The sequence below is a fragment of the Hevea brasiliensis genome, chromosome 10, assembly GCF_030052815.1.
Source record: "Hevea brasiliensis isolate MT/VB/25A 57/8 chromosome 10, ASM3005281v1, whole genome shotgun sequence".
Classification (NCBI taxonomy): domain Eukaryota; kingdom Viridiplantae; phylum Streptophyta; class Magnoliopsida; order Malpighiales; family Euphorbiaceae; genus Hevea; species Hevea brasiliensis.
This window is the reverse complement of record NC_079502.1, coordinates 19,888,545-19,901,608: the sequence shown is the minus strand read 5'-3', so window position 1 is coordinate 19,901,608 and position 13,064 is coordinate 19,888,545. Positions and strand designations below refer to the sequence as shown.

Sequence of the window (13,064 nt, the reverse complement as noted above, 5' to 3'; positions counted from 1 at the left end):
ATATTTTTAAATTTATAAATGTTAAATTTTAATATTTAAATTTAATATTTAAAATTCAAATTCATAATCAAACGCAATGTAAGTGAATAAACATTGAATAGAGAATATGCAGATTTTACTTATAACAGCGAATAATATTGTAAAAATGGAGAAATTTTAGGTTATTGGGTCTCAAAAAATGAAAGACTGTGAAAATGAAAATAAGTAATAAAGAGACTCAATTATAAATTTTGAAAATGGAAAATAAAGTGTTATATTTAGAAGTTGACACATTGCCAACAGCAATAGATTATTAGCTGAACAACTCATGGATTTTTTTTTTCCTTCTCTTTTATTAAATTCAAGATCAATTTTAATAATAATCATAAAAGATTATCATTTTATTTTGAAATTTTATTGATAAATACTTTGCTTGCATTTTTAGATATATAATTTTTCTTTTATACAGCAGAGACTCCATGAATCAATTTGATAAGTTATACCAAGAGAGCTAATTATCTCACTTCTCATTATAAAGTTGGATAGGTAGTTGGAAAGACTCAAACTCAAGATCTTTCCATTCCCTACACCTTAAAGATGAAGGAAAACTAATCTGGATAGGCTACCCAGATTGATGAATACATACTTAATCTTTCATTGCCCTAATACTTGAATCAGGATATCTCTTACATTTCCTAACAAATTAATTGACAAAAGCGCAGCGTTTTCTGATTTCCCCTTGGTTACCAGTGAGGACTCCAACGGAACCCATTTTGATCATTGAAGCACCGAAATCTTGAGCGAAAGTCCATCCATGGGTGACAGATTGAAGTTGGACGTAGGTTCTGGTTTGTACATCATCAAGAAGAGCAGCATCAGATCGTAAGAGCCCTCTTCTTTTAGCAACATTACTGTAGTAACCTTCATCGAATGTTCTGAAGCTTCCAGGGTCCATTTCTACCGTTTTCAAGTTGTCTCCTCCCAGCTTGCACTTTTCCTTCAACGCCGATGCGTATTTGGGATCCAGTGATGGGTCAGTGTCGCCTTTACCTGTGAAATTGTATAAGCGATCTGAGATTGAAGAGCAATGGCCAATCCCAATTGTGTGTCCTCCTGCAACACAGTAAGGTTGGAGTTTGAATTCAATGGTAAATAAAAATTCAATGGTAAATAAAAAAAAAAAATTTTAAAAAGAAAAAAACTTGAAGCAGTCACCTGATAGAACCACAAGGTCCTTAACGCTTAAACCCTTGGCAGAGAAATCTTTTATGAGCTCGGTTATGTTAGCAGTAAAAGATGGTAATTGTTCTAAAGCGTCGGTGTCAATTGAGACTCTTCCATCTCTACGTCCAGTAGGAACATCCCAAGATGGTCCTCCAATCTGAAGGGAAAATGAACCATTAATTTCATTAAGCATGAGAGAATGGTTAGCAGATAAATATAAGTTAGCAATTCATAATAATATATTGGCTGTATATATACATACCATGAAAACTGCATCTCGAGCTACTAATGCTAAGATATCAGCACAAGAAACCACACCAGGACACTTTTTTTCTAGTTCAGATTTTACAGCATCAATTACGTGGAACCCTCTTAAGCTTAGGTTTGGGAATGCTTCTTTCTCGGCTTTATAACCCTGGGTAGAATTTAATAGCACAGAACCATCACATCCCTGCAAAAACTCTACACATTGTTAGACAAGAGAGCGCGCGCGCGCACACACATATATATATATATATATATATATATATATATATATATATATTAAACGTACGTCTTACCCTAACAAAACAATCATGGAAATGCATTCTCAACAAAGAAGGAGCAAGAGTGGGGTCTCTAGAAATGTATTTGTAAAGAACCGCATACGCAATTTGTTCTGCATTAGGGCAAGTACCACTGTAGAACCCAAGCTGCAAACCACATGCATTAGTGACATCTAAGAATAAAAGGAGGAGAATAAATTTAGAAAACAAAACCGAAATAAGCTTTTCCATGGCCATGAATTGTCTCTGGAAAAGTTAATTTGTTTGAAATGCAAGAATCCATGCCTACTTTTATAGTCGTTGCATGTTGGTGATAATCTAGAATGGTGTCTAAAACACGCTTAGCTTAATTACTTCGATTCAATATTTTAAATTGACAAGTGAATAAAAGAAAATCACAAAAAATTCAACTAAAATATTATATGATTAGTGGGATTGTTGGAAAGACTAGTTCTCCCAATCATATGTGTATTGAAATTAAAATGAAGAAGAATTCAAACGATTTACATAATCGTGACTTGGTCCAGCTAGATTAATTACATATATTAAATAATGATAACTACCTTCAACTATAATTAGATAGGTGCAGTGTTAGCATCAATTTATTTCCTTTTTTTTTTCCTTTAAAAATAAACAAATTCAGATTTATATTAAAATTGAAATGATCTAAAAATTTTAAGCTCATATATAAAAAATTAAATATTTCAAATGATCCATACTATTTTACTTTTATATTAAAAGAACTGCAGAAGTATTTTTAAAGTTGAAAATTTTTTTTGATAAACAGGTAATTTTATTAAATGAAATGGGTCAAGAAAAACTTAGCTTAAAATGCTCAACTAAATCCTAACCTATTGGCCTCTCCTGCAAACTCAACCTAGAGCAAGAAAGCTAAGTGAAAAAAACTGACAAAAACAAAACATTATTGTGCATGAACAGCAACAGCTAATACAAACCAGTAAACCATCATCAAAATGAAACTAACAGAACTGAAAAAATCTCCAAGAACAAGGCTTTAGAAATCAGGATAAGGCAGCACAAAATTAAAGTTGAAAAATTGGAAATTAATTTTAAAAAAAAAACCATAAGTAAACAAAATGACTGAAATAATGAATTACTAGAAGTTAGATCACATAGCTTGATTTGCTAATCACTTAATTATTCATTTATTTTTTTTGGGCATACAAGGGTCACTGAAATTAAATAGTGAACAAGTTAGTCAATTTATCCTTTATTGGCTAGTAGGGGTGTGCAGTTTTCGGTTTAAACCGAAAAACCGAACCGAACATATTAATTCGGTTCAATCGGTTCGGTTTTAAAATTTAATCGGTTCGGTTCGGTTTATAATTTTGATAATTTCGGATTAATCGGTTCGGTTCGGTTATTTTCATAAAAAAAATAAAAAAACCGAACCGAACCGAAATTATTAATATATATAGGAAATAAAAAAATCGAACCAAATTGAATCGAACCGAATCGAACCGAACCGAAATCAAAGAAAACCAAACCGAACCTTAAGATTTTTGAGTTTTGATTTCTAATTTTTTTTGTTTTTATTATTTAGATTTAATGTTAAAATATGAAATTTTATAAATTTCGGTTTGATCGGTTTAAAACTGAATCGATTCGGTTCGGTTCGATTTTTAAAATTTTTTATTTTCGATTTTCAGTTTTATCGTTTCGGTTCGGTTCGGAACCGAACCGACCGTTTGCACACCCCTATTGGCTAGTGCCAAATTGAATTGATCTACCAAGGAAAGAATTATGTTGGGTGCGTTTATATGTTGGTCCTTTAAATTCTTACAATTGATTGAAAGATTGCTTGAGCTTCTCATGTTGGGTGCGTTTATATGTCGTTAGCCTTTCTCAACATGGCCTATTTGTAAAACAATAACCCAAATCCATTTCTATAAATATTAAAATATATTTTTTTAATTATTAACTTTCTAAATCAGAGGCATTTCGACAATGTTAAGGTACTTTCTGCATCCTTTTGGTACTTCACTTTAGAAATTCCGCTTTTTCCCTATTTTTTAAAATTATTTTACAAGTTTTCAATTTAAAAGGAATTTCGTATTTTTAATATAAAACAAATACTGAGGCTTTGGCCGCGGTGGAACCACGTTCTATCTAGGGGCTGTTCCCCCTAAAAAGTTTTAAAATTATATTTTTATTCGCAAAATTTAATAAATTTTTTTAAAAAACACTGTTTACCCTTTAAAATTTTTAAATTTAAAATTTTATCTATAAAATTTAGTGTATTTTTTTTAATTATTATTTTCCCTTCAACATTTTATTTTTATTTTGCCTATAGAAATTTCATTTATATTTTTATATTATTTAATTTAAATCTCTTAATATTTTATATTTTTATTTGTCCCTATTTTTTTATTACAATTTTATTTAATTTCTTTCTAATATTTATTTTTGACCACAAATATTAATTTCTAATTCCTTCCCCGAGTTTGGCTTTAAATTTTTTCGTTTTAAGTTTAATAACAATTAGTTTTTTTTTTTTTTTTAATTTGGCACACACATATATATATATATATATATAAAGAATGAATTAAAATTCAGTACTTAATAAATATATTTTTAAAATTTAAATAATTCAATTTTTATAATTTGAATCCATTAATGAATTGGTAATTTCGTTTAAAAATTATAGTTTTTCCATTAAATATGTATAAAAGACAATATTACCAATCACTAAGATTAGATAAAATTATTCATTTAATCCTTATTTTCTTAATACTTTTGTAGAAAAGTATTTTTTTATAGAAATTATTTCTAAGAAATATTTTTTTTTAAGAAAATAACTTTTTCCACTGACTAATATTTTAGAAAAAATTATTTCCACAAAAAGTTTATTTTGAACAATAAAATTTTCCATGGAATTTAGAAAAGAAGAATTTTTAGTCTTGAAAATTCACTAATTAGAATGCATATTTAAAAGAGGTTTAGATAATGAATGGAAGAGAGAAAACAGAAGACAAGAAAGTAAAATGTAAGAGGAAAGGGAGAGGAATCTTTGGTCGAAGTTAAGGAGTTGACAAAGGAAAAGACTAACACCTAAATGGAAAAGGATTTTTTTTTGCATTTTTGTGAGAATTTTCATCCGATTTTCCATTGAACATATATAAAAGACAATATTACTTTTAATTAGAACAAAAATTTATTATTTAATCCCAAAATATTCGACGAAAATAATAATTTAATTCCTTTACTTTCTTAATAGTTTTTTACAAAATCATTTTTCATACAAATGATTTCTAAGAAAGTAATTATTTTTCAAGAATAATTCCCATGAAAAACTTATTTTGAAGAATAATTAAAATTTTCAAAGAAATTTATAACGGAAAAATGTTTTTAGTGTTTAAAAGTTTACTGATTAGAATTCATATTTAAAAGTTTAAATGTTTTATTATTTAATCTTCTTGAGGCAAATAATTTTCAGATATTATTTTTTTTGAAAAAAATATATTCTTTTAGAAAATTATTTGTTTCAAAAATGCATTTTAAAAAAAAATCTTTAAAAAAAAACTTTTCTCAAAAAACTTGTATTAATAAAAAGTATTTATGAAATTTCACAATACTTTAGTTGTTTGATTGCTTTAATTAAAAGAGGTATAAAAAGTATACAGAATTACAAAAATTTTAATTTGAGGGCACCAGATTCCTTATCATACATGCATTAGATTGACATTTCATTCTCTTTTTTAATTGTTCTTGGGGCTTTTCAATTCAAATTCACATTGATAATGATTTAAGTTGTTAAATATGTATTTATGTCAATATCGTATCCATTTAAAAGGTAAAAATTGATTTGGAAGTCATTAAGCGCAAAAGCACCTCAATTGAGTGCATTATGTGACATTCATTCAAATTGAATGCATAAGTATTATTATTATTATTATTAGGTCTATTGGTTAGAAAAATCTAAAATTTTGTGTAAATTGCTTATTTTATTCAATTCTTTAAATTTTGAACAATTAAACAAGAAACTTTCAATTTGAAAACAATTTTGTCTAATTAACAAAACTAAAATTAGGGATTTTGACTTTTTCCTTAAAATGCAATTCAACTTCTATTTTTGTCAATGCTGCATAATGAAAGTTTTGCATTTTCTACTTTTATACTTATAAAACTACTTTTATGTCTCATTCACAAAGTTGAACAATAGCGTGTTTACCCTAAAATAAATTACTCTCCATTGAAATTATATAATTGATTTTAACTTTAGCGTGTTTACCCTAGCATTCAAGTAGTAAAAGTCAAAATTCTCACGTTCTAATTTGAGAATTGGATAAAATTTCTCCAATTTAATTTTTTTTATTCAATTGTACAAAATTTAAAGAATTGGATAAAATAAGCAATTCACCCAAAGTTTTAGATTTTTTTGGCCAATAGGTTTTATTATTATTATTAAGCAGAAATTTTATTGAAACTAAAACCAGAAAAAAAACTAAGCGTGGGCACATTCATCTAACCTCAGGCCAATAGACCATCCCAAAATACCTTTCCTAAGATAATGCATGCTTAGTGAAAAAAATCTGGGATTAATGTACATCTTGAACCAAAATAAGAAGCATAATTCAGAATAAAACTACATGAGCACATAAACAAGACTAAAGATGTTCAAAAACAAAACAAATCTAAACAAAAACTAATCTAACAAAAAATAAAGTTGATACAAGAAAATTTGCTAGAAAGCAAACCCTGCATATGAGAAAACAATTCCATTAGCAAACACAATATATAAAAACAAACTGAGCAAACCAGAAAGAGGATTTTTTGTGTGGAACCATAAACTCCCTATGAGCAAAACTAATACAAACAAAGCTAGGGATGAGTATTCAGTTAACTAAACCGAATTAATCGAAAAAATCAAATATATATTTTACATTGTTAATTATTTAATAAATTATTAATAAAAATATATTTATAATCCTTTTTTTTATTAAAATAATAAATAGGATTTAATATTAATATAATAATAATTATGAGTTAAATATTATTATAAAATCATATATATAATGATTATAAATAATATAATATTAATGAAATTATAATTAATATGTTAATTAATAGAAATATGGTTATTTTGGTTACTAAATCAAAGGTAACCAAACTGATAATTGAAAATTAAAAATTTTATTATTAGTAATCGAAAACTAAACCGAATTGAACTTAATCTTACTGAAATAATCGAATTTCATCAGTTTGGTTATTCGATTATAACCAAATAATGCACACCCCTATACAAAGCGAAATCACATAAAAAGCAATAAATCTTCATCACAAAACATTCCATTTTTCACAAGGGAATTCGCTATTGAATTCGCTTCTCATGGAGTATGATTTATGATAATACTTAGCAAAGCATTTAAACATTGAATGATCAAATTAACCATGGATGATAACTTCCAAGGCTCAGTGTTTAGGTTTAATACCCGTGAGGCAATATTTTTGAGTTATACTCAACCTAAAGTTAAGTGTCAAAGCTGCTAAGAATAGGCATAAAAAAAACAGAGTAGTAACACCTTTGAAATTGCCAGCAATTTCATAGCATTTGAATCCATGATGTCCATTAGGAATGAAATAATGCAAACAAAATTTTCAACACAATCCCAAAGGATCCCTTTAAAGCCACTCATGCTTGGTTTGCCAATGTAAGCCTTACCACTCAGGCTAGAGCTAGGTGGCTAGACTATAGGAGTTGTTACATGGGCTGGTGCACTTGTATTTTCTGCTATTGGTTCTACCATACCTATGGTGGTTGGAGGAGGATTCCTACAATATGGAGGAAGATATGTAGGATATTATTGTCGTGGAGCATAAAATTGTGGATATGGTGGGTATCCTATGAACCCTACATATCCTTCATGGGAGAAACCATAACTGGAGCTAAAAGCATGCTCATGTTGTGTTGGGACATAGGATGACTGAGCAGTTCCCTCATCCATAAAGTTTTGTTCCTCTTCCTCTCAAATTTTAGCAAAATCATGGCTTCCCCTCTTTATCCTCTGACTCTAGGACATCCTCCTTTCATCCACCAACATTCTGGGTGCACTAGAAGACCCCTGGCTTACTTCAAAAGACTTGTGAGGTTAACTTAATGGTCCTACCTAGTCACCTCTTCCCCCTTCATAAGAGAAAAAAAGGCACCTCTTCCACCCTTTCGTTTATAGGTTGTGCTTTAGACAAGCAGGCTAATATCCTAGTTCCTCTCATTTTTCATTAAGAAAGACATGCACACACATATTTCGTCAAAAATGGATATATGCATTAGTATATGGATATTCGCTAAGAAGATCATCATAAGGCATGTTTCAAAATATAACTGTGCTTATTATGACTATAAATCATTACTTTATCATAATTTTACTTTAATTAGTATCATGTTCTCTTATAAGAACCGTGGCTTTGATAACACCTTTGTAACAGCCCACTCCAGACTGTTACTAGTGCTAGAGCAATGGGAGGCTTAAGGCCACCATAACTCATGGCAAGCCAAACTTTATTCCTTTTAACTACTCATAATATCATTAACATATACAAAAAATAATATGCATCTATGGTCATCACATCATGTTTTTTAGATTCAATTTCACATAACACAACTTTTGCACAAGGACTCTTATTATCATCATTGTTTCCTCATCTTTTTCATAACAGATGGGCCATGTGGGCAAACACATTGATATCAGAGTCTTGGCAAAAATCCTATTGAATATTAATAAATCAAGACATGACTTAAACATATCTCATGCATAATGGGTCCAACCCCTTTAGTCTCATCATATAAAATACACATAAGTCCTCAATGGACTTTACAGCTCTACTACATAAAATGGTAAGCACAGTTGCCAATGGTCCTCAAAATATACATTCCATCAAAGTATAATATCCATATTACATATATTGAGCCCCAATACAATATCTCAATCTAATAGCTGGTTTATTATCTTATTAACTTACTCTTTAATCTCTTCACTTACCATAGATAGAAACGGGGAATAAGTAATAATACTTAGTGAGTAAAGAACTACATGGAAAAGTAATGAATTCATCTTAAATACAATTATATGTATCTATCATCCATATGAAGTTACATAACACAAATAAATCACATATACTAGTTTTTTCACTAAAGGTCCCCTTTTGTACATTTCATTCCAATATTTTTGACCCATTAAAGGAGCTCTTTAGGAATTTCTCTTAATACATGTACATAATAAATACCAGAGGCTCAAAATTCATGACTTAACTGAGGTGAATCTTATAACCGCTAATATCCAGATGTCAGAGACATATAATTGCCTTACCCGATGTCATGACCCAAACTATGGGTCGAACCGACACTAGGACTTGGGTCAGCATAAGGCTTTCAAAGCCCATAGTAAGCTTAAATATTTTCTAGCCCAACCATAAAGCCCATGTTTTGAGCCCATTTTCAAGAAAATAACCAGACAAAGTCCAACTATAACCTAGACTATCCAACAGAGAGTTCTTAACTCACCCGACCTGTAATCACAAAATGTATCCATTTGGGGAGCTCAGCTCACCCTCACAATCCTCAATCAATCAATTTAATCAAATGGGAGCTCATCTCCCTCACCTAAAATAAACATCCATCCCACACATTCACACATGCATAATTAATTAGTTTGCAAATTCAAAATAAATAATCCTTTATAGTCCCAAGCTAAATAAAATACTCCAAACACATGCGGAGTTCTAGATTTCAAATTAACAACATAAAATGTGGATGTTGCAACCCATAGACCTGCTGTAATGCCCTCACTGTAGATAGTCCGTACATTTTACTATTTCGGAGACTAATGTCTGTCTGGACAGCTAGAATATTTAGAACTATATTTAAACTAGAGTGAGGAGTCATAAATAACCTAAATAATGATAAGAAAAATTAAGGAAAAATTTTAAGAGATGAAATACAAAGAGATTAAATGAGCCAAAGCTCCGGCGATGGGTAACTTAATGGGAAGCGACTGTGAAGACAGTTGCCGACCCTAGACCCATGGGGAATCCTGTGAAATAATTATTTGGGACTTAAGTGAAGGATTTCTAAAGTTTAGATGACAATAGAATGCCAAGAAAATACAAGAAAAATTATATAAATTAGTATAAATAATTTTAGCTCATTAAACAAAACGAAGGGTATTTTGGTCATTTCACCTTTAGAGATGATTTTTTACCAATATGTCCATTTAAGTAGGTGAGATTTATGTCATAAAATATGAATAAATATTACTAAAAACTTAATTAAAAATAATTAAAAGAAAGAAGAAAGAAAATAAAATAAAATGAAATTAAACAGCTACTTATGACATAAGCATTATGCAATAATGAGGTAAACAAAATTTCCATCCAATCAAAATTTGACAAACTCACTTAATGGATATAAAAGAGATTAAAAAGACTAAAATTTTTATTCATCTTCTTCTTCCTCATAAGGTGGTCTCAAGACAACCCTCCATTGATGCTCTTTCAATCCTTCTTTTTCACTCAATTTCCTCTATACTTTCCCTACCTCCAAACACAAAAATTTAATCTTTGACCTTGATAAGTGATTAGAAGCAAAAAGAAGTAGAAAGAGAGAGATTTAGCAAGCTTGGAATTTGCCTCAATTCAAGTTTAGTGCCAATTCTCATCTCTCTCTCTTTATTCTTATTTAGGAATTTAATTTGAACTAGAAATTATAAGAAAATGAAATAAAATCCACATGTATGTACACCTATGAGTTTCGGCAGCCATGAGTAGGTTAGGGTTATGATGGTTTTCAATTAAATTAAAGTTGATTATTGATGAGCTTGTTGAGTACATATAGATTAGGGCCTCAATTTCCATGTGTGGTGTAAGATTGAGATATTGGGAATTAGGGTTTGAGCCAAAAATTTGGGGTTTTGCCAAATCATTGATGAATTGGTGTTCTTAAGGTCAATTAGTGACTATTTGATGTGGTTTGACCTTAAAATGAAATTGATTGTGGCATTGAATTGTGAGTTGGATGTGCTACCCCTTTTGCTGGAAACTCTGAACTTGAGTCCAGTGAGTTTGGGTAGCCATAAGTTGAATTGTGTAGCTTCAATTGATATAAGGTCAATTGATATAAGGTCAATTGAAGGTGAAATTAGGGACATAATGCCACATTTTTCATGAAGATACTCTGCCCAGAAAACCAACACAAAGTGACCTAAAATTGACTTGAATCCGATTAACCAAAATCTGCAACTGGAAAAATGACCATATTAACAGTAATTGTTCAAATGGCCATAAATTTGTGTAGAGAGGTCCAAATGACCTGATTCTTGTGCCCATGGAAAGCTTAGATATAGTAGAACAACTTTCATGAAGAACAGAAACTCAGATTCTGACCATAACCTAATCAAATTGTTAACCAAAATTAGCTCATCAAAATTGGCAGAACCAAAAATTGCCCAGAAATTCTAGACATTGCTCAATCTGGCCAGTTATGATAAAAATGCAATAACTTGAGGTACAAAACTCCAAATGGAGTGATTGAAAAAGGGAATTAAAATAGAGACATTAAGGAACAACTTTGATGAAGAAAGTTTAGCCAAATTTTCACTATAGATTGGTCCAATGGAATAGTAAATATAAGTGATAAAAACTGAAATTTTGAAATTACTTCTAGGAAGACTTGAATTGTAATTGGTAACTAATGCCAATAAGTTTATAACCCAAAATGTGGTACTATCATGAAATTAGAATTTGTATACTTATTATTTATGAAATAGTAAAAAATTAGCATGAATAGTAATGTGAATAGTAACCACAATAACATCAAATGCCAAGAACCAAAACCTAACTTTGTTAATATGCCTTTGTATGCCTAGTATGATTGGTTTGGATAGGTTGGCATGCCATTAGGGTTTTAACTGTAGTACTGCTTATGGTTTCGTGCCATTTCGTGATTTATAGCTCTTATTGCCATTTTGTAATAGTATGGTCTTTGGCCATTTTGCTATTCTTTAACATACATGGCTTTATGCCCGACTGATTTTATGGCTTGTTAGCCATTCTATTGCACACGTGGTAGACACTATATGACCAATGGTGTGTGGCCCCAGATACTTAGTACCCAGTGCTAGTTTACCCATTTATCTAATCCGGTCAACTAGTATAGGTTACTTGAGCAATTAAAAATAAGTCTTAAAAATTTACAATTAAATAATACACATAAAAACCACTAAATTATGGATATTGTAAAAAGTTACCAAAAATTTAGTTTCTATGAATTAATAGCATAATTTTTGCATATTTAATTATTTAGTTTATTTTTATATTATATTGACACCACTAAGCTTTATACTTAGCACGTCGCTTTTTGCCATTCGTAGGTACTGGAGATCAAGAGCGAGAGCTTAGTAGACCATAGACTAGGATTATTGTGGGAGTTTAGATCTACATTTGTGTCCGGTGTCACTTCCTCTGCAGTGCATCTTGGTAGGACCCACTAGACTTGCTAGAAATTTTGTATTTTGCAGTAGACATTTATTTTATCATGTAAATTATGAACTTATGTAATTATTGGTAAATCATGTAAATTAATGAAATTTTAGTATTTTACTTATGAAATTGAGCATGATTGTATTTATGTATGAAAATTATGAAATATTGAGTTTGAAATGTTGAAATGAAGTTTAAGATTTTGAAGGATTTATACGTTTGAAACTATTGTTGAGATTTAAAACAGGTAGAAAATCGTCAAATTGTTAATAAATTAGAGAAAATTCTGTCAGTTTCTCCGATTGACTAATGGAACTTAAATTAATAAAATCAAAATGGGATTACTAGGAAATGTTATAAGATAAGTCACTCCGGCACCGAGTGTGATATGCTTTGCTTGGCTACACTGTAGATGGGTAAGGGGTGTTACACCTACGTGGAAGAAAGCAGGTTAATCATAAGGAAAAAGTCCTCCTGTAACCTAAAAAAATGGGTTGAACAGAAGTGAACATTTTGCTCATAGAGTAAGATAGTGATTTTAAGTATAATTTCTATAACTATCTAACACTAATGCATCCCTAAAGATAAAATGCAACACAGATCAACATATTCAACCCAATTCAAACAATAATCGCACAAAGAATAATTTGGAGCACTCACACACCCAAACGTTGCATCAGAATATATACATATGGGAGCTGATCTCCTATACAGCTCTCTTAATCCAATGCTGGCCAGCGAGATTAACTTGAGTCAGACTTTCTCTTAATAATCCAAATGCAAGAGTCAGCGAGATCAACTCAAAACCATACTCGCCCCGAC

The 13,064-nt window shown here is 30.2% G+C and overlaps 1 protein-coding gene across 2 annotated transcripts; it reads right to left on the bottom strand.

Moving 5' to 3' along the window:
* Positions 1 to 476: 476 nt before the first annotated feature.
* Positions 477 to 2,072, bottom strand: LOC110666301 (peroxidase 27). Of its 2 annotated transcripts, none has more exons than XM_058129239.1 (4): positions 1,764 to 2,072; positions 1,466 to 1,654; positions 1,195 to 1,360; positions 477 to 1,092 (listed from the first exon to the last, which is right to left on the bottom strand). In XM_058129239.1, exons 1-4 carry the CDS (start codon positions 1,983 to 1,985, stop codon positions 683 to 685), a joined length of 987 nt encoding a protein of 328 aa, XP_057985222.1. In that variant the 5' UTR covers positions 1,986 to 2,072; the 3' UTR covers positions 477 to 682. The 2 variants fall into 2 exon arrangements, with proteins under 2 accessions (XP_057985222.1, XP_021682437.1); XM_021826745.2 differs by having other exon boundaries at positions 1,466 to 1,618; positions 1,764 to 2,028.
* Between the last annotated feature and the right edge of the window lie 10,992 nt (positions 2,073 to 13,064).